Below are 25659 nucleotides of genomic sequence, written 5' to 3'. Positions count from 1 at the left end.
ATAGGATAATAAGGAGCTATATCCCGAGCTTGTAGCATAATGCTGACTGACATTATGTAGTTTTATTCCTCTTATTAGTCCCCTAGGATATCATATTTATTGTCATCAGTATTGAGTTGTAGGGGAGAGATCATTTTAAAGAGCAAGCTCAACTTATTACTCTGGGATTGGATTTTTTACATCTGTCCTAGCTCCTTTCTCCCCCATTATCTTTAATGTCAATACTGATCCTTGGGCATCCACTAAATAACCACCCCTCATCCAAGACTTCCTGGAAAAGCTGAGTCATAGATTCACATAATATTGCAGCCTTCTTTTTGGTGAACGTGAGGTGATTCAAACCTCTTGGTGATGATTAGATCACTTTCACTCAGCTATGCCAGATGTGGGGCTCCAGCATTTCTTTCCATTCCAACTCATTTCTCTGGATAATTTAGTATATGAAACACTTCTATATGCACATGAGCAAAATCCTACCCTCAATTCGATCAAATCATTCTTTAACTAAATTCTCTCTCAACCTAACTCATTTCATGCCTGAGGTGAAACACAATTCATTATCATTGTTTTTATGTTGTAAAACGCAAAGGGCCTCCTTTACGAGGCCTGTGGTGCAGGACATCATAGCAAGTGCCTTTCTGCACCACCCCGGGCCACCGGAAAATGGCAGAAATGTGCTATCTGCAAGATATGGCGCATTTCTGTCTTCTCCCTGTTGCATCACTCTTACGCCACCCCTGAAGTGGCATGGGAATCTTACGCATTCCAGACTTGAAAATCTTGGAATGCATCAGATTCCTTCAGGTTCCATGGGTGTTGCCTGAGAACACCCCAAGCAACATCCATGGAACACCCCTTTCAGGCAGTGTTATGCGGGAAAGGGGTCCATATTTACAAGGCCACAAGATGGCCTTGCATGGGCTTGTTAATATGGGCTGGCACACTGCGCCACAGAGCATCAAAACATCAAGACATTCCAGTGGCACAGTGTTCCTCTAGGGCCTCATTAATGATGCCCAAAGTTTCTAAAAGTCCCATAGACACCTCTAGCATTGTTTTCACCATCAGTATGACATTTTCTTCAAAACTTGATCAGCTATTAGAATATGCTTCTTCCATTTTTCACAAAATGTTCATAGAATTTTTAGATCGACTGTCACCATATAATCTCAAAATTCAGTTCCACATTGCCTTTTGATTCAATATCAATATAAAGACGTTTAAAAAAAGAAACTGATTGGAAGCAGAATAAGCCTTAAGATTGGTGATATAAAATAGTTTACACTCACCCCATCCAGCAATCAAAGCTGTAATTTCATATTGCTATTGATCCTGCATTATCAACAAAGTTTATAATTAATCTAAATCAATGCTCAGTTTACTAACTTCTGTCAAGCAATGTCAACTTGAATTGGCCCATCTCAGAAGTATTTTGGAATACTTGTAGCACGTTCTCTCATAAGAAAATGTATTTACGTCTGTCCATGATTGCTAAACTTGTCACCGCCATCACCTTCGTCTGACTATGTGCCTCTGCCTAATCACTCATCTTTCACTTTGTCGTGTATTGATGATAAATTATAGAATCCTGCTAACACGACCTATGCCCACTAATTCCCTGGTTAATCCAGTAATTTAGGCTAACATGGATGTTAAAAGAGCAAGGAAACCGTTGTGTTTTTACTTAAAGATGGTATTATTATTTGCCTATTTACAAAAACGTATCATGCATACTTTGGAGACCAGTAATTGTATGTACCCCTAATAATTTTTATCAGCACTTTCCAAAATGATGAAGAAAGTAGCAGTCGGACAAGGGGCGTAACAAAGGCCTCCGCACCTCCTGTGGTGCAGGGTGGGCGAGCTCCAGGGGCCCCCCTCAGCACAGCACCTGGCCGAGTGACTCTAGTGGGAGGCCCCTTCCATGATCTTTGCAGGTGGGCCCCCTCCAGTTTCCTTACGCCACTGAGTCGGACAGTTACAGCCTTTGCATAATTTATACTCCCATTTGTCCCATGGGCAGAGACTGTGCAAAATGGCCTCTGGAATTATATTCTGGGATGGATATATGAAGATCACTGGGCTTTGTTTGTCCTCTTAGATATATCATCAGCCTTTGATACCATGTCCCACCAGGACTTTTTGGACGGGGTTGAAATGGTATACATTTTTTTGAAAAACACCTGGATTGTTGTCTAAATGTCATCAGCTGGTGCAAAAAGCTCCCTTTCCATGTGAAATGCCGATGATAGACTGTAGGACCCATTAGTTTCCCGGTCTCCACCATTCTGTTTAATGTAGATTCAGCCCCTGTATTCGCTGTTCTCTGAGTAGGATTACACAAATAAACACCAATGACAGCCATATCTATATTAAGATCGGTATTTTAAGAGACCAGGCATGGATGAATTGCAATTGGCTTCAATTAAATGGTGCCAAAAAGGAAATCATCTTCTTTTCCCTGTTCATATTGGATCTACTGGACCAGTGTAAAAACAATGTATGGTTTTGGATGATATGATGATGGCCACTAACACTGTAAACGTTACCAACAATTGTTTTATTCTTCGAATTAAAAAAAAAATGCATCTCTGTTCACCCTCCTCTTCAGAGTAATCATTATCAGCAATCTCATACATAGACTTCAGCCAACCTAAACTGCTGAATTAAGAATAGGCTTTCCCTTAGGATGCCTGCATTAAAATTGCAGTGTTGCATGAAGAATAAAAACTAGTGCAGTACCGGCTTAACAAAAGATTGCAAAAAATAATGTTTGCCCTATGCTCAGTCTTGCCCAGTGGCGCAAAGGCAAGCCGTAGTCTCTTGAATGGGATTTGTACTCAAGGTACTCTCGTCAGTTCTAATTCACATGTGCAGACATGAGCCGAGGGTAAGCCATGTACATTTTCTGCATAACATTGCTCACCCCCATGTCTGTTCCTGGTTACACTTGCCCAAGGATTTGATGCAAAGCCAGGTCATGCTATCTCAGTTAATCTCACTTTGCATCACATTCAAGGGGCGTTGGCAGTGGTCCACCCACCCAGAGATACCTCCTTCAACAGGAGGTTATCACTTTTCGCTAAAACCCGACATTGGGGTCGCATGAGGGTTACCTTTCACTGCTAAAAATCTTTATTGCAGGAGAGTTGGTCAATGTTGATGTTTGAGTGGCTTTGCCATGCATTGTGTCGAGAATCGCTATTTATGTGCACCCACAAATCTTGAGTAAATATGAGAGTGTGATGCTAAGGGCAGAGATGTACTTCAATGTATATTTGTCAAGCTGGACACCCGTTTCAATTTGCGCTATTTAGCTCACACAATATGGCTCCTATATGTTGACATATTGTTTGTCCGTGGTACTGTTTACCCAGTTCACTATGGATCTAGGGGTATAATGTTATAAGGGTTCTCCATATCCCGAGATCCATAGGTGGGTATTGTTTCTCTTGTGTTTTTGTGGCCAATGCTAGGAGAAATCTTCCCCGCCATCTCTGATTTTCTCCTTCCTCTGAATTCTTCAATTACAAGTTGAAAAGTTATATTTTTAGTTAGACCTTTCCTACTGTGTCTTCCAGCATCTTTTTTCTTTATTTTATTTTCTCAAACTCTTGTCCTGAGCTAGAACATTTGAGGTTTGTGATGGTCAGCCAACTGAAACCTTTGACTTTATACACAGGGTGAATTGAATTAGCAAGCAGTGAGTGAATGTGATGTTATGAAACTAAAACGGATTTTACAGAAGGGTATTGAATGAACATGTCACAGTAGGTCACTAAAGGTTTGCAGCCTAAGTCAAGTACCTTCTAAAGTAACATTTAATGGATAACAAACGTCAGAAATGGCAAAGGCAAGGTGAGAAAAATGTAAAATGTTAAGTGGTGTACAACTAACACTAGAGCCATTACAAATAAATCTTTGCTAAATCTATTTTTCTCCTTCAGTAATTGCCTTGAATCCACTAATACCTGTACCATATCTCAACACCAGGCACCACCAGTGCAACAAAACATACTTGACACACACTACTACAACCACCAACCAACCAACCCAGCGCCTACCAGAACGCTCTTATTGAATACAACATAATTCAGACACAAGAAATACACTAATGCTGAGACCCTACTCAGCACACAACACAGTCAACACAATAAAACTCAATAGATGCCCCAGCACCACATGCATCTGCAACCAACTGAGCATGAAATGCCAAACAGATGGCATTGTGTTGCTCTCGCATTAAACTAAACACGAGAAATACTATCCTCTACGTTAAATGATATGTAATGTCCTGATTGGAATTAACTAGATTTGCTATATGTTAATTTGTTAAAACACTTGAATCCACACCTGCCCGTTAAATATGCGCACCCTTTTCTTCTCGCATGATTTTGTATCCAACCATTGCGCTGCAAACTACAAACAATCGATAAACTGGTGATGAGTTCAAATAAAATGCCCTCCACTTTTCATTCCCAACTACTCTGAATGACTCTTCCCTAGCCCAAGTCCAACCACGCTTCTTCCCTACTACACAAATGCTCACATCCACCACAGCCTGAAATGTCAGAACACCAACACTGCCATCATCACAAGTGTTTATTGTTGCATGTCTTTCATGTTCATCCACGCTCGTCTTGCCCCGCTGTGCTAGGAAATCTTTGGGTTTTGAGCCTCAGAGTGTCATACAACAATACACTCAAGAGCCCAAATCAAGCTATCCCAGAAAACTCAGAGCAATGAAACAGTAGATTACACAGACCACCCGTGGGTAGTTATTACGAGGCAACAACACCGGTAGGCATGCTTCAAATACATATCGTACCAAAATACCCGACTTAGCTCTTCATGTTTTCAGCACAGGACAGAGCAGGCTTCCTAACTTTCCAGGGCCTTGGCCCTTGCACGCTTTCCTTTAGTTCTATGTGGTTTTCAACTCGGACCATTCTACTCATTGGTTAACGTTAGTCCACATTACGTGTGAAACTTTACTTGATCGATGTCATCAAGACAGGGCCAGTTTAACATCCAGCTCCACAATAGCTTGCTTACTGCGAGGCCTCTGGTACAGCTGTTCTCATGGCAGAGCCTGTCCTCAACACGACAGCCGCGAAGCCTATGGGCGCCTTCAGAAATCTCTCATCTAGTGTTTTCGCCAACCCAAGGAGGTGGTGTTGCTCCCAATGGGGACAATTAGAAGCTAACTGTCCGGTTTCTATGACAACAGACCTCTTTTGATAGGGAAAGGTGTAAATAAAAATACAGAAAGCACATGAGAAACCAATATCTCACGTCAGTCATGTGCGAGACACCCAACTTCCTTGCAAAGCGCTCACCAAGCGAGGTGTCAGCAGATTCAACCGTCAATCACATCTTTCTGCCCTAGAAAGGAGGCGACCATTATGCGCTGCAACCTCCCGAACATGAGGGATGCACATCGCCTCCTGTCCTGGTCTCTCGCGAGAAGGGCTCCATCTCTCAGTTCTGGCTGGCCAGAACTGTCTCTCCTCAGAAGAGTCTGATTCTTATAGGGCTGACTGTCCCCATTCTTTCCGAGAAGGGTCCGTTCTCTCCATTCTGGCCTGTCCTCAGTGAGGCTCTTAAATACAGTTCCGTCCCTCTCTCGTCCTCCTCAGCTGGCCTTTCTCTAACTGCGGGGCTCTTTCATTTCTGTCACTTCCGCCCTCCTCGAAGCATTACCGTCTGTCCCTTCCTATCATCCGGGGCTCTTTTTGCTCCAGTTCATCTCTATGCTTCTCAGTGAGGGTCTTTCTTACACCACTGGCTCTCGCCCTTTCCCCTCAGCGGGCCTGTCTCTTACAGTACCGACTGTCTCTATATGTCCGCAGCGGGGCTCTGCCTTATATCTCCACCGCTCCCTGTTTGTCACAACATTGCCCCTCTCCCTATCTCCTCAGGTGGGCTCTCACAGAACTTACTGATTGTCCCATCTGTCCTCAGCAGACCTCTCTCTTACAGATGTCCCTCTCTCCCTTCCCTCAGCGGCATGGACGTCATTTAGGGGTCACCAGGGGTCACAGCTGCAACCCCTGGCTTGCCCTTTATGAAACCTGGCACTGCCTGTGCGACTTCTGATCTCAGGGGTGGCTCAATCAGTGCCAAGAACATGAAGGGGGCTCCTCATTTCTTATCGTCTGCCTGTTTTTCCTTATGCTAATGTTGAATAATATTCTAATATTCGCTATGGGGGCCTAATTTACAAGTCTCTGCGCCACTGCTGCGTCATTTTTTTTTATGCGTAGTGATGCTAGCAGTGCACTACACTGCTCCATATTTACAAACTGATGCATTGGGCCCAATGCGTCAGTTTGTAAAGCCCTGCGTCACATTATACCTGAGCCAGGTATAATGTATGCAGGCTAGGTGTTCCCACGGAAAAAGCTACGCAAAACTGACGCAGTGAAATTTACAACATTTCACATCATTCTGCGACTTCACTGCGTCAAAATGTTACCACCTTCTCAGAGCAGACGTAAAATTGACACAGGGCTTTTTCCTGTGGGAGACTCCCTGCATTGCTGGAGTTGTGTCAGTATAACAACGCTACTCCCACAATGCATGAGTTTAACACCAATAGATGCATCAGAATTTTGGATGCATCTGTGAAAAGATGCACCACGGAGCTTTGAATTGTAAATACAGTACATCCATGGCGCTAATCGATGGCAATGCGTCAGATTCTTGTAAATGAGGCATTTAGTGTAATAAAAATCGCCCCACACTTAGGGCCTATTGTGGAAGATGTGGTAAGTGAAAATGGTTTTAATTATATGTTGTATGCATGCTTGTGGTTGATAGCATATTTAAGTGAGAGTGTTCATATATGTGAGAAAATACTACTGTATGTGTAAGTATGAGTGAAAGTAAACAGGCATCAAGTGACAGGTGCATTTTGTGACAGGTGAGTAAGTGTGATTGAGGCCCAGATTTCCAATTTTTAGACACAAGGCAACACTGCACCAAAGTTGCTGCCCAGCCTTGCATCAAACGGGGAGAGATAAAATACACCATATTTAATGAGATATGGTGCATTATTTCTCTCCAAGTGCACTGGCACACTTTTGGTAGCCATGCGCCACTCCACTCTATAACAAGTTACTCTACTTCACTCTACGCCACTTTACACTATACCCCCATATGCCACTCCACTCTACACAATGCCTCTCAATGGCACCAGTGGAGGCTGCCACAAATCTCAAGGGGGCGGGATCAGGGGGATGGGGAAATAATGAAGAAAAAAAGCATACCGGCCCTGCTGCTGCCAGCCGCCTCGCACCTCTTCTCGCTCTTGACGGTGTCCCCAGCAGTCCTTGGGTCACCAGCACAGGCTCCCCATGCAACTCTGCTGCTGCTCTCATGCCAAAGCTAGCATGAGAGCTGAGAGCAGAGTCAGGATTGGTCTGAGCGGCTTGGTTTGCTCAAATAGTGCATTGGAGTCTGTGCTGTTTCTCCAACCCTGCTGGAGAAACCTAAGTGCACATGTCAATTTGGCCTGCCTAAGACAGCCGGCCAAACTGACATGCGCCGTTAAGTGCACTCCACTCCTCCTCCTCCCTCCCATGGCCCCTCCTCTCCCCGCACATGCTGGCTGAGCCAGAATCGGAAAAATAAAACAAGAATATATATATATTTTTTTTGCTGCTGCTGGCTCTTAGGTAGTGAGGCCATGCTCTTTTGCCATTGCGGAGGAGCCGTCACTGTATGACACTCTGCCCCACTCCACTCTAGATTACTCCACTTAAGCCACTCCACTGCAGCCCACTACATTCCCTGCCATTCCACTGTACGCAATGCCACTCCACAGTACTCCAGTCTATACCACTCTACTCTACACCATTTCACTCTATGACACTCTACTTTATACAACTCCATTCTGCTCCATGCCACTTTACTATACACCACTCTACTCCACTCCATGCATTTGAGTCTATGTCACTCATATTATTCACCATTCTACTCTATGCTACTCCCCCCATGTCACTACGCTCTATGCCACCCTTTACCATTCCAGTCTACACCACTCCACTCTGTGCCACTTTACTCTATGCCACTGTACACTACTCTATGCTACTCTACAACACTATACCTTATGCCACTCCACTCTATGACAAACCACTCTACTCTGGTCTATAGGAACTCCCTCTACTCCTGTTGGGTCAGTAAGTCTTCTGCATGTCTCTGGAGAGTGTGCTTCTCCTGCCTTATAGTGATCTACAGGCAAGTCACTTAAAAGTTACTGTATGGTTTTTGGATCCCTACCTCAGTGAACATGACAAACATGAATGTCCACTGAGGATCTCCCTGTTTACATGGACTGAGACCCAAAAGCTTAGCTCTTAGGTCGAGGGGGCATGCATAGTGCACCCCTATTTCACAGAGAGTGGCTACTGACCTCTCTACCAAGGCAATGGTAGACTGACAGTGGTGACAACAATAAATCTATAGTCAGGGATACTGTTCTGCCTTCCTACTTATCTCGTATCAGAGCTTACAGAACATCTCTGGAATGCACTTCTGAGTTCAAAGAAGACCTTTATTGTTGTTAATTCTTCCCCACCCACAAGTTCTTAAGAGACGAATTAATAGATTTCAAGCACACGTCGCAGCAATGAAAACAAAATATATCACAGTACTTCTCAGTTGCAATGTACACAGCGGGTTATATATATAAGATATTGATAAGATATTGAATGCAAAGCAAAACAAATACTTCACTGTGTGAGAACTATTTACAGCTTCATCTTTCTGGGGTCTGCAAGTTGATGACTCCGGTCAACTGCGAGAAAGAGATTATCTACCCACACGGGAGACTGGCAACTGGCACCAAGTTCCAGCCCGAAGTCAAGCAGATTCGAATCTAAACCTCTGAAGCCCCGAGTCATCCTTACAAAAGCGTGCCCCCTCCTCTCAGACTCGGGAAAACTACGCAAGCCTTTGGAGACTGGCCAGATCTCCTAGACTTCTCCTCTTCCCAAGCCTGAGCAGAAAGGAAAACACCAAATGTACTCTCTCTTATCAGGTCTAGTCTGGTGTGAAACATCTTGTGGAAAAACACAGCTTGGAAAAATACAGCTTGGATTCTCAACTGCAATGTCTAACTCCACGTTAAAGGCAATAGGCAGCTAACCAAAATATCAAATGTAATGTCTAATGTCATGTCAAAGCCAATAGGCAGCTGAGCTGAATACAAAATGTGATGTCTAATATCATGTCAAAGCCAATAGGCAGCTAAGCTGAATACAAAATGCAATGTCTAATATCATGTCAAAGCCAATAGGCAGCTGAACTGAATACAGAATGTAATGTCTAATATCATGTCAAAGCCAATAGGCGGCTAGGCTGAATAAAACATATAATGTGCTACTGGTGAACATTGAGCAACTAATATGCGCAATGGTGAAACACAAAGTCATTGGTCAAACACAATGAATAGCATCACAGATACCTATATGCTAGTGCCCTTGGTGGAGGCCTCTGAGTGTCCTACACTTGTGGGTCTGAGGAAGACTGCCCAGCAACAGGTCTCTACTGGTGTAGTCTGAAAGCACAAGGTGGCTTTAGAAGATGGACTCTTTTACAGTGAGCCCGCTAACCCAGAGTCAAGGGCCAGCAAAATGTTGGTGGTTCCTCTGGTGCACAGGAACTTCCTGTTGCAGCTAACCCATGAAGTACTCTTAGTGGGTCACCTGGGTATCAAAAAGACAAACGACAGGTTAATCCCTGTGTTTTACTGGCCAGGAGTTGGTCAGGATGTGGTCTTTCAGGCCAGTGGCAAGTCTGGTGGCCAGACAAAGGCACCCTTGGTGCTCCTACCTGTCGGGGGGTACCCTTTGAGAGGATAAGAATTGATATAGTTTGTCCATTTGACTCTCCATCGTCCTCAGGGAACAAATACATTCTTGTTGTGATGGATCTTGCCACCAGGTATGGCTTTGAGGAACACTTCAGCCGAGGTGGTTGCTAGGGCTCTTCTAGAGATCTTTTCCAGGGTTGGAGTTTGCCAGACTTGGTTTCCAAGAGGGGGAGGAACTTAATCTAATCTTATATTAAGACCATGTGGGAAGATGTAGGTGTCACTTCTCCACTGCTTAACACCACGACTAATGGTTTGGTGGAGTGCTTCAGTAAGACCCTAAAGAGCATGATGGGAACTCTGTCTGAACCCCTCAAGAGGAAGTGGGATCTGCTGGTGTTGCCATGCCTGGTGTTTGCTTACAGGGAGATACCGCAGAAAGGAATAGGGTTCAGTCCCTTTGAACTGCTTTTTGGGCATCCTGCCTGAGGTCCCTGGACTTTGGTCAATTAGGGATGGGAGGGCAACCCTAAGTCTCCTACCCATGATGTGGTGGACTATGTCCTGGGCCTTAGTAGGCTGATGGTTTGACTCATGAGTAAAGCAAAAGACCATTTTCAAGCCAGCCAGGAGCTGTTGAAGGAATGGTATGACCAGAAGGCTATGCTGACTGGGTACCAGGAGGACCAGGAAGTGTGGGTCCTGAAGCTGATATGTCCCTGGGCTCTACAAAAGGTTAAGAAGATTTCTGATGTCAACTATTTGGTTGACACTGGTGCCACACAGGACACCCAAAGGGTGCTTCATGTTATTCGGCTGAAGCCATGTCATCGCAGAGATTACACGATTTCTTTACTTGCAATGGCTGAGGAGGTGGAAGAGAGTGTGAGCCACTCACTGCCTTTCTGCAAAGTGATGAGAAGGATGGTTCAGTTGAGGGAGCTAAACCTGCCTCGGACCTGAAACCTAAACAACAGGTGGAGTGTAAAGAGCTGCTTTGGAGATTTCCCCATCTCTTTTCACTTACCCCATGGCTGATGCCTGTCTGTGCCCATGACATAAACACGGAGGACACACTGCATGTTAAGAGCAAGACCTACAGGATGTCAGATCGGGTCCAAGAATGCAAGACTGAAGTGGCCAAGATGCTGGACCTGGGTGTTATTGAGCCTTCCCATAGTCCCTGGGCTCTCCCAGTAGTGTTAGTGCCTAAGCAAGGGCCAACTGACCTGTGCTTCTGTGTGGACTATTGTGGTCTAAATACTGTGACCAAAACATATGCCCATCCTATTCCCAAAGCTGATGAGCTGGTGGATAAGTTGGGTGCAGCAAAATACCTTTGTACTTTTGATCTAACCAGCGGTTACTGGCAGATTGCCTTAACCCCTGGTGCCAAGGAGAAAACAGCCTTTTCAACCCGGGAGTCTACCAATTTAAAATTATGCCTTTTGGATTGAAGAATGCTTCCGCCACTTTCCAGCACCTAGTTAACCATATGCTGTCAGACCTGGAAGAGTTCTGTGTGGTGTACCTGGATGACTTTGCTATGTTCAGCAACTCCTGGGAAGATCACATGAAACACCTGGGGCAGGTGTTGGTGAGGATGCAGGGGGCCATGCTGACAATCACGGCAAACAAGTGTCAAGTTGGGCAGTCCTCTGTTGTTTATCTAGGGCATCAGTTGGGTGATGGGAAGATTTGCTCCCTGGAGGCTACAGTCCAGGTTGTCCTAGACTGGGGGGGGTCCTTCAACCCAGACCAGGTATGGGCCTTTATGGGCCTTCTGGCTACTACCGGAACTTTGTAGCAAACTATGAGACCATAGTTTCTCCTTTAACTGACCTCTAAGAAGCCACCCATGAAGGTGATCTGGACTGAAGAGTGTCATTAAGCATTTGTTAACTGAAGACAGCACTATGCTGTGTATCTTTGTTGAAGGCCCCTGATTACATGCAGACTTTCTTGTGAAAAAAGATGCTTCAGACAAGGGAGTTGGGGCAGTTTTGCTCAGCTCAATAAGAAGGGAAGGGAGCATCTGGTGGCTTTTATCAGCTGATTCCTACTCCCAAGAGAGCTGAACTGGTCTGCTGGTGAAAAAGAATGTTTTGCCATAGTGTGGGCTCTTCGAAAATTCAGGCAATACTTGTTTGGTGCGCTTTGTGGTACAGACCGACCACAAACCCCTTAAGTGGCTCATGGCTATGATGGGGCAAATCCAAAGTTGTTTAGGTGTCAATATCCCTTCAGGGACTAGATTTCACTGTGGAACATAAAGCAGGCTTACAGTAGGGCAGTGCAGATGGCCTTTCCTGACAGTTTACCCAATCAAATGACCAGCCTACTCCCACTGGAGAGTAGGCACCGGCCATTCTGATCTGCGGTGGGACATATGTTGGGTCGGTAAGTCGTCTGCATGTTTCTGGAGAGTGTGATTCCCCTGCCTTATGGTGATCTACAGGTAAGTCACTTAAAAGTTCATGTATGGTTTCTGGATCCCTACCTCAGTGAAAAAGACAAACATACATGTCCACTGAGGATCTCTGTGTTTACATGGACTGAGCCCCTAGAGCTTAGCTCTGAGTTTGAGGGGGACATGCATAGTGTACCCCTATTTCACAGAGTGGCTTCTGCCCTGTCTACCAAGGTGGTGGTAGACTGACAGTGGCGGCAACAATAAATCTATAGTCAGGGATACCTTTATGGAGGCAGGGGGGCTACTAGCCACCCTCCTGATCTTCTTTGTCTATGGTCCTGTGGCCTTTGTCTACCTGGGATGTGTAATTGAGGGCCAGTAGATTCCCTAGGGGAGAATGTTGAGGTGAGACATTGTGTTTAACATTAGCTGAGCTGTTCTGCTTGACATTCCAGCTCCTGGTGCCCCTCCCTGTTCCTTGGAGAAGCCTGGTGGGCTGGGGGTAGACACTTCTTCTTACCTGTGTTTAGCTGCTCTAACTCTGCTGGGAGGGACCCCTCCGCACTTTCTGTTTGGAGATGGTCAGTGCCTCCTGGTCAGGAGTTAATTAAAATTCCTCTCTGGGAAATAGCCTGGGCTGATACCAAGAGTTTGTCTTGAAGGACAGTAACTCATCCTTGCATGCCTTGCACACACAGTGAGCATGACACACATGTGCCTCATGATTAGAGAGGCACCCAGGATTCAAAAGAAGCTGACCCTCTGATTGGATCACCCTATCAACCAGAGGTGATACAAGTCTGGCCTGAGTGGTCAGTGGTTGTTCAAGACTGGTCTTCAGTTTTAACAAGCATCTACGGAAGCCAGCTGTGGGCCTGTGGTGTAAAGACAAGGAAGCTTGCTCACCGCGTCTAAAATTGAGAGTTTTCTCTGTGATCAATTGATTTTGCTGTGAAGGAGCAAAGGCATCAATCAGCAGCCTTAATGCAGAGGACCTGCTGTGTTTTGAGGCTTGTCGAGCATCAACTTGGAATACAAGGAAAATGCAAACAGCTGCTTAAGATAATGAAGCTTGCAGCACATTAACAGAGACAGAAGGAGATGGGGAAGCTTGATTCCAGTCCTTGGAGGTGATATCATTTCGCCAGGCCTCTCCCCTGTGCTGTGGGAGCCTGTATGATACTTCCAGTTACCATCTGTAGCTGGGGGAGAGTGTCCTGTTGTACAGGTCCTGACCTTTCTCTTTCTGATACCTGGGGGTACCAGGGTGCACTGGCTCTCTGACCAACCATCACCCTCCTACAGCTAGCCAATGGCTACTGGACTAGTGGGACTCCAGTAAACCGTTCCAAGATATCAGGCACCTGTGATCAGATCCCTGACGCCACCAGAGCGGTGTCCTTGCTAAGGTTGGGAGGGTACTTCTGTTCTTCGGGTGGTGGGTTCTGGGGCTTATCTGGAACATTTGACTTCACGTTGTATGCTGAAACTACACCATTGCAATACAAGGATTGGAATCATGGCTAAAAGTGAATGAGAGCAACCCTGTGCAACATGGTCTGCAATATGCTATACTAATTGTCTGTCTACCTGCAAATTGATTTTTAATAGTGCATAGCATCTAGGCGCTATAATACTGTTTGGGGTCAGAGCTCTGACCCAGAGGGTTGTAGAGATGTCTGTTTTTCACTGTTTATTCTAGTTTAATGTGTGTTATATTTCTCTGAAAGTAAAGCACTGCCTGGACATTGATCTTATTAGCTGATAGTATGATGTGCACTGTATTCTGAATGTCTAAACCCACCTCATCTTCTTGGGTAATCCTTGGAATGCTCTGTCTTGCTACCCCCTGAGAGAGTCAAGTGCTGAAGAGGAGTACTTGCTTATTCAGTTTTTGGTCCACTAGTACTGAGGCCCCAGGACACCAGCGTGGAACACTCCAGTTGATGCGGTTGGAGCGTAGTAACCCCTAAGTGCACTGGTGCCCAGGAAACTGAATCTCACAACTCCACTGTACTTTACGCAATTCCATTCTACTCTACACCACTCCACTCTACTCCGCCCTTTTCTAAGCCACTCCACTTCACTCCATGACACTCTACAGCACTCCACTTTATGTCACTCTACTCCACTCCCCTCTGTGCCACTCTGCTCAACTCCACTCCACTCACTTCACATCATTCTATGCCACTTCACTCTGTCACTCTACTCCACTCCTCTCTACTTCACTCTCCTCTACACCACTCTTCTCCACACCACACCACTGTCTTTTTGCCATGCAGCAGCCAATGCTTGTTTATTTAAATTCTCTAAACCTAAGCCAAATACAAGAAGATACCCTTCTTTAATGACACATTGTGGTCAATTTCAATCATAGCCTTTCTACATATGTTAGCCACTATTATGGTGCTTGTAGTGGTTATAAAGTTAAGCCAAACTGTTTACATCTAAAGTAGCCTCATTTTAAAGTAAACCTTATACTCTTCAATTTGGCTATTGATTTCTTGAAGTTATTGATTAAACATAACAGTTCCTTACTAACAGTACCTATCTCTTAAACTCAATTTAAAGCATATCTTTCTTGACTGTTAAGCTTTAAGACTTGTTGCCTGTATGTGAAGAAGCTGTGTGAAAGGAGTGCAGTTGTCCCCACACAAGTGTAGCCTATGGTTAAAATGATGTGTTGAAAGCAATACTTTAAACTTAAATTATCTGCTCGTTTCTGCTTGCAGAGTACTGCTACTTACAATTGATAACTTTAAGAAAAAAACAGAAGTTCACTTTAGAACTCTTTTTTTTTTTTATTGCAACTTTTTTGCTGTCACTAAAAAAAACGTCAATATTGGTCCTGAAATAGCACCATAATTTCCGGTAATAGTTGCGAAATATGCATTGGCAAGTCAGAATTGATAATAATTTGTCATTAGAACGAGTTAGTGTCTTTTTTTTGTCCAAGATTTAAAATGCGGTTCTAATATGAAATAAAGCTTGTATCACATGAGATTCAGTAGTATTTAATGCCTCATTCAGTATTTAATGCCTCATTCAGTCAATTTTGTCCTGTATTCATTAGGATGTCGCAGAACGTGGCACACACCCAAAAATAGGCCACACAGTATGCCAGTCTTTTCATTGGAGTACTTTTCCCATTAGTGTAGATGTGTAAAGTCTGGGGTGGTCATTTATGTTTAGATTATTTCCAAAATCACTAAAACCAATGCTTGATGAATAGCCCAGTTATAGGCATAACCTCAGAGCAGCAAAAAGGAGGTGATGGAGCAGGTCTTCTGATGTATTTCCGGCTGATCATCTCCAGACCCTAAAAAATCTACCCCCTGCCTTGTAGACATACAGTGTATGACTTAAGCTTCCAAGGACTGGGATGCAGTGTCTTCGAATTAAAGGTGTCGGTTTCAGGTCTGAGATGTGATAAATCATGTGAAACTGTGGTTGGAAGTTAATCATTGGGTGGAGAGAGTGAGGCTAGAGTGGGATACAACTAGAACAAGCATTTGCAATGCAACGGGTCTCGCATTTCTCCGAGTTAGAGCTATTAGCAGTTGTAAACTCCCAACCAGATTTTTCTTGCCACATTAAATGGGGAAAAAAAGCGCGATCACGCTGCTACAGTTCACTCATAGTGAAAACTATCTGTAAAAGTGCAGTTATCTACAGAACCGGCAAAAGTGCAATTAACTATGTAACAGGGTCGATGTCATGCAAATCGCTCGATTTCTGCCAAGTGAGATCGCGCTGCAAAAAAAGATAAAAAGAGTCCACAAACCGGACGGAAAACAGCGAGCCTCGTATGTTTTCAGTACTTTGTCGCTGCGCTCGAGGCGGGATAACTACCGGAAAAGGCATGACGAATGCATGCCTTCCACTTATGAAAACAAGTAGATTTTAAAAGGCAAGCCCACTAACCAATGAAAGAGACTGACGTGACATGGACGGGGCTCGAAGCCCTTCTCTTACTACTAAGGCGTCTCGCAAGCGATACGCATGCGCAAGCACATGCGACGCAGTCTCAACCCTAAAAATGACAAGAAAGTGATAGGATGAAATTGATACGTTGCGCTTCCTAAAATCCCCTGACCAGTTTCATCAGTGGCCCAAAATCTCCATCACCTCACCAAAAATGATGCAGCAGTGTTCCACAGTGAGTACAAGACACAAGCCATTTGGAAAATGGCTTTCAGTAAGGACAAGGCCGCAGCAACCAGAAGAGTCCAGATTAGGTCCTAGGATCAATAGACAGCAAAACCGCAAACCTCTTACAAGGCCACCTTCTTGTCGTGCGAGTTCTTTCTTTGTACACTGCCGACTGCAGTAGTGCGAGAACAGTGGCCCTCAAGAACATCATTGGAATTCGAGGTTGGTAAAAAAACAATCTGCATTGTGAAACAGCCACCATTTTATTTATTCACTGGCTCCCTCACTCCAATCTAGTCATGCAATTTCAAATTGCCAACAGTACACCATTTTTACCTTTTGCTTATATCTTTACTTCCATATAGGATACAACCATTTAAATGTCCCTTCAAGGGCGTCTCTTCATTTGCAGGTCATATCGAAGCTTCCCGAATAATGGAGTGTTCATAGGTGTCAGTACTGGTTGATGGTACCTTTCTGAGTTGGCCAGGTACCGACTGCTGGTACTTTTTGAGGGGGCCTGGTGCTGACTGCTGGTACTTTTCTGAGGGGCCTGGTACCGACTGGTGACAGTTTTCTGTTGAGACTGATACCAAATGGGGGTACTTTTCTGAGGGAGGTCCAGGTTTCGACTGCTGGTACTTTTCTGAGGGGCCCTCTTTTCGACTTCTAGTAGTTTTCTGAAGGGGGCCTAGTACCGACTGCTGGTACCTTCTGAAGGGACCTGGTATTGACTGCAGGGACTTTTCAAAGGAGACAGAGGGTGCAGTGAAGTGCACAAATGTGTCCTTCTTACTCTCACCGGTACCGTGCTAGGAGCATGAACCTGACAACCCCGTTTAATAATTCAGCTCTCCTGATGACTTTAATGGATCTGTGGAAGAGAAGCTCTTGAAAATAAAATGCCTGACGCTTGACAAAGAGATAAATGAGCGCGGAGAGGGGCGCTGCGGCCTGCAAAGCCATACATCATCCCAAAACACATTGCAACTTTATCTTCCTGTCACGGAGGGTAATTTAAGGCCCTTAGTCAGTTAGCTTCAGCGCTGCATTACCCATTGTGCGCAAAATGAGGCCCGGCCTCGTCCAATCGGTTGCAATCAGAGTAACATAATTGTAATATTGTAGGTATGCAGGGAAGCGCAGGGGTCAGGAGCAGTTCATCCCACACCGAGCTCTACACGGGAGTGGAAATATATCAGCACAACGGCGTGGTGATGGTAGCCGACTCCTTCCGGTCTTGACGTCGTTAGCTGGTGGTAGATGGATGCTGGGAATGATAGTAGCTAACCAGTTTCACGGGGAAAAAGTGCAAAATTCTGCACGCAAATTTGGCGTAATATGACATTTTGTAAATTTGGCTGGCCAAAAATGTTGGTGGTTTTTAGAAACACCACCTTCAAGAAGTGGTCAGAAGATTGTGTGAATCAAGCATTTCTCGGAAATTTCAGGGTTGGGCCAGGTGTTTCAGACGTCGACGTTTTAACTCTAGGCCTCGAAAACCTTAAAATTCGGCCCAAGGTCTGACAAAGAATTGTGATAACTAAAAATCTTGAATTTTTTTTAGTCATTTGCAAAGTGTTAGAACAGGCAGTGCAAAATCGAGGAGCAGAGCACAGTTGGATTCGCTGGGCCTGACCAGCAGCGGCTACTATTGATGATAAGTTGTGGGGCGGGGCGTGGGGGCATCTGGGGAGGAGTCTGGGCTAAATAGCAAAAATATATATATATAAAAGTACTTACCTGTCGCTGCCAGTCGCCGTCTGTCTTGATCTCCTCTAGTCCCGACTCCCGATTAGCCGAGGACTGGTACACACTGCGCAGGCTCCCAGACACTAACCAAGACACTGCTCTCATGCTGATAATACTGTTTACCAGCTTGAGAGCAGTACCGCGATTGGCATGAGTGGGCTGGTCTAATGCTCACTCAGGGCCTGAGTGCCCGTGCCTCTTCTCCACCCAGCTTTGAAGCACAGCCTGGTGGAGAGATCTAACTGTACATGTTGGTTTGGCCGTCCATGGACAGCCAGATATACCGACATGCAAACTTACTGAGCGCACTAATCCTCCTCCCCCTGCTGTCATCATGGCCCCACCCTGACCTAGACTCGGCTGGCTCTATCACCATAAAAAAAAAAAAATGATAATAAAATGTTTGTATTATCATTTTATTTTTCAATTTTCCCTCTGCTGGCTCTCAGCTGTGGGGCGACATTCCTCTGCCATTACGAAAGAGCCGCTGTTGGGCCTGACCCTTGGAGTGACCGGGCACATTTTCATCATAACACGACAATGCCCTGGACCTGAACACATGCTGGTATCTGGAGCCAGACTGTTAGTTAGAGTTATCAGGTATGGACCTGTCACGGCCACATCCAGTCCCCAAAAAGCAGCCCCCAGGCTCCCTTTCTCCAGGTTGTAAAATACGTCTATTCACAGCACAGTCATGCAGTAATATCCAGAGTTGTCCAACAATGCAGAGTTAAGACTTCAGGCTGCACCAGTGGCAGATGTGTATTATCTCCATATTTATTTCATAACACAGCATTTTCATATCCTTGACAATCTGAGAACTATTGAACAGCACAGGAAATGTTGAAGCTGAGCATCAGAACCTCAGGAAAATGAGTGAGGAAAGTACCACAGTATTTTGTAAGCACTGGGCTTGGACATTGCAAGTTCTCAGATATGAATAGAAGTCAAATTACCTTGCAACACAGTGTCTTTTTATGAGCATTCCTATGCATCACATATCGGTTAGTGATCTAATCTTGACAAATTTCTAAAATGGTTCAGCAGAACACCTCCAGGCCCTGGTGACAGAACGAGACTCTCTGTAGCTTCCAGGGTCTCCATTCCCTGTATGTCTGAGCTAGTGTCTGGAATGCTGATAGTGAATAGTGATGTAATACAAGCTTGGTGTTTGAGTGTTTGTGGTGTGGAGTGGATAGTTATAGTCAGTAGGAGGATGAAGACTTTTGTCATTTGGAAATAGTTCAGGCTAGCAGCAGGCGGGCGCTAACATCCCATAACACAAATCTAAGCTGCAGTACGCAGGTGTCGCACTTGTGGGAATCTCAGAACTGTGTTGGTCTCCACCCGTAACTGCCAGCAGATGTGTGGGTGGGGTCCTATGTGCACACGAGGAAATAAGGACCCTTTACCTCACCAAGCGAACATCAAGTGCTAGGTTTCTATTATGGTGTTGAAGCTTTGAGAGCAAACACTTCCCATATATAGATCAGTATTTTGCTGGTCTGCATATGGGTTTTCCCGACCTGTGGCAGATACCTATCCCCAAAGTGTGAGGCAAGAGCTCACAGGGACTTCTTCCACCCTCAGAAAGAAAGCCACGGATGGCCCCTGCTTAAAGGTGGACAACCACATTGTGGCCCATATTTATACTTTTTGACGCAAAACTGCGCCAACGCAGTTTTGCGTCAAAAAAATTAGCACCGGCTAACGCCATTCTGAAGCGCCATGCGGGCGCCGTATTTATTGAATGACGTTAGCCGGCGTTAGCCGCCGGCGCCGTCTGGTGTGCGTTAAAAAAAACGACGTACACCAGGCAGCGCCGGCATAGGGGGATATGGAGCTTGGGCGTCAAGAAATGGGGCAAGTCAGGTTGAGGCAATTTTTTCGCCTCAACCCGATTTGCGCCATTTTTTTTCACTCCCAACCCCCATAGAAATGACTCCTGTCTTAGCAAAGACAGGAGTCATGCCCCCTTGCCCAATGGCCATGCCCAGGGGACTTCTGTCCCCTGGGCATGGTCATTGGGCATAGTGGCATGTAGGGGGGCACAAATCAGGCCCCCCTATGCCACAACATTTTTTTTTAAAAAAACACTTACCTGAACTTACCTTAATGTCCCTGGGATGGGTCCCTCCAGCCTTGGGTGTCCTCCTGGGGTGGGCATGGGTGACAGGGGGTGTCCCTGGGGGCATGGGGGGGCACCTGTGGGCTCCTTCAGAGCCCACAGGTCCCTTAACGCCTGCCTTTTGCAGGCGCTAAAAAACGGCGCAAAAGCGGCCGTACTTCATTTTTTTTGACCCGCCCACTCCCGGGCGTGATTTTTGCCCGGGAGTATAAATCCGACGCACATGCCTCGGAGTCGATTTTTTAGACGGGAACGCCTACCTTGCATATAATTAACGCAAAGTAGGTGTCCACGCTAAAAAATGACTCTAACTCCATGGACTTTGGCGCTAGACACGTCTAACGCCAAAGTATAAATATGGAGTTAGTTTTGCGTCGAAATTGCGTCAAAAAAACCGACGCAATTTCGGCGCAAACTGAGTATAAATATGCCCCTGTATTCCTTCCACTCAGCTGAAATATATCTACCCAGTGGTCCTGTGGTCCTAAATATCCTTGAACAGAAATTACCAACTAGATGGGAAAATGGTTCGAGTGGCCCTTTATGTAGCCCCTTTCCACCCTGGCGTTGCCACACAGTGGATTAAAAATGCAGTCCACTGTTTTGTGCTAGGTCATTTTTTTTTCTAAAGCCAAATATAAATATAGCTCTTGGCGTCCCTAAAATGTCTCATTTATCCCGAGTAAACACACAAGCACCTATGTGGTTATCTACCATATTTATACAAACTCAAGAAAGAAGTAAATCATGTCAACAACCTAATTCCCGCCTGCTTCGGATTTCACACCTCCTTTAGTCGGCTACACTTTTTTTGGCAGTCATAGGAAAAGTGACGCCGAGTCCCAAAAGCATAGCTGTATTTTACACACAACAAGTCGGCTCGGTGAGGCACACATCGCCTGTCTCCAGAGCTGCACGTGTGAAACAACAGAAAGAAAAGATCAACTGCACCCAAACCTGTTAATTAACAGAAATCTCTGGGGTCTTCATGCTCTACTTTTTGAATTAGGTCTGTACTTTTCTTGGTGTAGATAGCGTTTTACTTCTTCATGAAAAAAAACCATGGCAGGGCAGAGGGAAAGCCTTCTCTGAATGACACCACTTCAAATATGGCATTGATTTATGGAATTTTCTTGAGCACTTCTAAGCAAAGCACTTTAAACAAGCATTTTGAAGTGATGGGTCTCGCGTTAGCGCAAGTTACAGCTGTTAGCGTTGTAATGCCTAACTTGTCTTGGCACATAAATTGAAATTGAAAACTAAAACAGTTGATATAAGCGAGCCGATTCAAATCACCAGGGCCGACAAGAGCATTAGCGGGAAGGGGACACACAAAAAAGTTCGATCAGTCAAACGCATCAGCAATCGTGCATTATACTTGTAACAGGGGCAGTCTGCAAGGCTAACAAAACCACCCCAATAGGGACAAACGTAAAGCATTAACCAATGATCACAAAGGATTTGTGAAACAGAAGCCCACAAACGAGTGAAAGTGATGGGCGTGTAGTGGGCGTGGTTAAAAGACCACAAAACTTACAACAGGTCAAAGCGCTTGCACACTCAATCTAAAATCTTTGTGGAGGCGTAGGCGGTGTATTAATAGTAAGCCCTGACTTCTGATAAGAGTAATTTTAACTCGGAAAGGACACAAAACAGAAAGAAAAGGAAACATGCAGAAATTAATAATAGCCTTAAAAAAGGATATGATTCACCAGTTAGTTTCAAGTATGAAATAATCCCTTGTGCACATGGCATGTCACGAGACATTTTGGCTCCAAATCTCTTCACTAACTGACATGTGGGGTAGGTTGGCGCAATGTATGAGTGCGCTGAATTTGTGACTAAAGGAACGTAAAACGAGGTTAATGTACACATGAGTGAATGTGTGTGTGATTAAGGCTATTTTATGGCTATGTGATCCACTGAATACATGGATAAGCGAATGAGCGAGGAGAGCATGCATGATTGGCTGAATCTATTAGTACGCAGAGGCACGTATGGCATGGACCTCTGCGTCAAACAACACCCACTACACACTTGTGGTTTGGTGTACATTTTCAGTCAAAGAAGGGCAGCCTCCACTCTGTTGGTAGTAGGTGGTGTTTGCTCTATCAGGCACAGAAGACGCACATCTGTTGTTATCGTCAGAGAGACATGAACTAGCTCTAAATTCTATAAACTCTCCTTTTTCCACTGGAGCTTTTGAAAAGAGAGATGGTTCTGAGCAACATCGTGACTATACGAATAAGCTTATTTGATGCACATCGAGCCCAGGCGATCAAAATATAAATGTTGAATTAAACCACTCCAATTATGGGTATAATTTCTATTCTATTTAAGGTGGTCACTTCTGCCCTAATGACAATGTGACACTTAAGATATGTTTCTTCCTTCTGCGGTAACATCACCATATTTATGAATTTTGGCTTGCCTCATACAGTCTCATGAGTAAAGGCCTTGGTCTTATACTGTTAGGCCCACAGAAATGACATTTTCTTGAGTCCTCCATCTGCAACTGAGCAGGCTGCATTGTGTTCAAAATGCTGCAGTGAGATAGGTGCTTAGAGTGAAGCTCTGGATCAGTATTTCTACAATACAAATTCTTTAATTATTATCCAGACCCAGCATTACACTTTGACTTCCCTTCAACTATGCTTACATGTGTTTGCACTACTTTGATTTGGTGGCCATGCTTAAAGGGCATGTTTTAAAGATACAGAATTTGCAGTGTCGCAAGTTTTTGCCACTGATTCTTCTATAGTGCTGTGATACTTTGAGTGAACCAGTACTCAATAAATATGCAATGACGTAAACTAAGAAGCAGGTTGAATTTATCAATGAGTGGATTTATAAGTCTATAATATATTACTACGGGAATGGGTAGAAAACCTAATATATGAATATATGTGAACACATGAATACGTTAAAATGTAAGCAGGGTTCAAGAAGGTTGCATTAGTTCACGAGTAAATTAATATTTGAACAAAGTGAGTGCGTGTGTACATAAATGCATGGGTAAATCGAATGCATGTTGAAGTGAATGTAAGACTAGTATGGACATATAAGATGAGAAGGTATGTGAAGGGTCTTCACTCTCTAGTAGTGTGGTCATCTACTAGCGAACACATTATATAGAACTCTTTCTAAAGAGACAAGTATAGCTTACCATTTCCTGCATATTTCAAAGAAAAGTGTAATCTTGACCCGAGACAATATGGCATTGTTCCACAGTGTAGCTGCCAAGACTTCTAGGCAACCATTATACTTAGATTGAAGCATGATGGCTACATATTGCATGCATGGCAAGCACATAGTCCCCAAGCAGGACAATTCACTTGGGGCTTCCCAAGGGGGAGGGGGAGTGAAGCAGTGCTGGAGAAGAATCTGTCTGCAAAGCATGAGGTCTTGAAGTTTAAAATGTACTCTTTACTGAATGCACCAGCAGCAAATACAATTAAAAAACAGGAGAAATGAAATGACCTGTGGAAATAACACAACACAAGCAATGGGTGAGCCTTAGAATGCATAAAGAGAAGTTAGATACAGGTTCTCCTAAGCTACAGGAGCTGGGTGTGTGAGTAAGAGATCCAAGTTTGGAAAATTGATGTTGGTCCCTTAGGATCTCTAGGGATGGCTCCTCAGATGGATTTGACCATGGGAGCCAAATGCCCCAAAAATGGCATGGCTTGGGCAAATCATCTGAGGCGTGTTGGGCATGTCTGCTTTGCCCACAACCAAGATCCTTGCAAATCAGTCATTGAAACGCCACTAGACGTATGTAGAATAGAATATGAAGCATTGTGATCAATCTTCAAGGTTATTTTGCTGGCGACTAATAGCATTTCTCTTTGTCCCTCTTTTCCTATCACTCCCCCTTCTTCCGATTTCCCATCTGTAGCAGAAAAGAAGTGGTTTACAGATGAGCCGGAGAATGCCTATACCCGGAACCTGCAGATCAAGCCTATAAACAGTCACATGGCCAACCAAATCAACCAGTACAAATCGACCAACAGTTTGATCCCACCAATCCGGGAAGTGGAGGATGAATGTTGACTGGTGGGAAGAACAGAACTATTTTTTTAAAGTCCGATAAACTTCACAAAATTGGTGGACGTGACTCATTTCTCTCTTACTCACCGAACCACAAGTGGAAAGTTTATACTGAGCAAAGGTGTTATGACAAACAGAGGAGGTTTTCAAAAAACACAGACACCGGTAGATGGAACGCTCACTACGTCTGCCTTGAATATTGCTTCCATGTATTTTGGACAAATAAAAATATATTTCATTTATATATGAACATAATCAAAAATAGTCATGTATAGCCTCTAGCGTTTTAAATTATTTTTATTTATTAGAAGAGAGAATATATTTTTTTTCTTTTCACTGTCGAGTATCTTCCCTTTGGATTTATGGTTGTTCGGTGGCCATTCTGCCAACTGCTCGTCTCATCTTTCCATCTCTGTCTCATAAAGGAGAAGGTCTCAGCGAGGTGAGACAAACAAAAAGAAAAGAAAAAAAACAAACAGGACAAAAAATATCTAACATGTATTTTAAAAAAAATCAAAAATCAAAAAAAATATGCTCAGAAATGTATTTCATCACTGGAGGACGTGTATAACCAGCTCTGAATAAATGGGAATTCTTTATTTTCAAGGTTGAACGTCCTATTCTTGTCGAATTAAGTGTTTCCTGTTAAAACATATTTCGCCATCTGAAGCAAAGGCTCCGAATGATAACTTGGCCAAATGAACTTCAGTAAAGAGCGAGGCAAAATACAGGCTCCTGGAACGCATGCAGGGTTCAACCTATTATGATATAGTACCTAAATGCAAACACTGTGTAAAGATCAATATATATCAATGCTTGTCTGGAGAAAGAGTTTCTCCAAGGTGAAGAGTGTCTGGTAAACTGAGCCTCCTTATGTACCATTAGGAACTATTCCAAAGTCTGGTGATAGCATGGCATGCAGGAGCAACGAGATGGCTCAGGCCTACAAGCGGACGGTCAAGACCCAAAAGCCATACTTTTGTTTTTAACGTGTAAATGCAAAATGTTTGACTGTAGTCTGCCTTCCTCGGTTAGAAAATAAGAACTGCAGCTATGGCATGGCTTGAAATTAAAAGGTGAGGAGTGCGCACTGAAGTCATGTATCAGTAGTGGTGAGAAGAGTATTTTTCCAGGATCTGCCCTCCAGGGCTAAGAAAGTGACCTACAGCTATGCTATGTTCTGCCAGCTCTCCGCTGGTAATATGTTTGAGTTGCTGCTACACTACATGGCTACACAAAAACAGATTGATGTAGTCTGCCCTGAAATGACAGGTAGAAATAATTGTTGTTATGTCATGGGCTGCCCTGTTGTGGCATGGAGTAAGAATGTGATGGCTACACCTCTAT

At 44.4% G+C, this 25659-nt stretch overlaps 1 protein-coding gene across 7 annotated transcripts in view; it reads left to right on the top strand.

The window, feature by feature from the left end:
• KCNMA1 (potassium calcium-activated channel subfamily M alpha 1) overlaps positions 1 to 24918 on the top strand; it is a 1226483-nt gene extending 1201565 nt beyond the window's left edge. For all 7 annotated transcript variants that reach the window (XM_069240804.1, XM_069240805.1, XM_069240803.1 and 4 more), the window contains one exon: positions 24161 to 24918. In XM_069240804.1, the coding sequence (XP_069096905.1) occupies positions 24161 to 24315 (155 nt within the window). In that variant the 3' untranslated portion in view covers positions 24316 to 24918. The remainder of the gene's footprint in view (positions 1 to 24160) is intronic.
• Positions 24919 to 25659: the final 741 nt, after the last annotated feature.

The sequence above is a fragment of the Pleurodeles waltl genome, chromosome 6 (assembly GCF_031143425.1).
Source record: "Pleurodeles waltl isolate 20211129_DDA chromosome 6, aPleWal1.hap1.20221129, whole genome shotgun sequence".
Classification (NCBI taxonomy): Eukaryota; Metazoa; Chordata; class Amphibia; order Caudata; family Salamandridae; genus Pleurodeles; species Pleurodeles waltl.
Note: the sequence above shows the minus strand (reverse complement) of the source record. Positions and strands in the feature narration are given on the sequence as shown.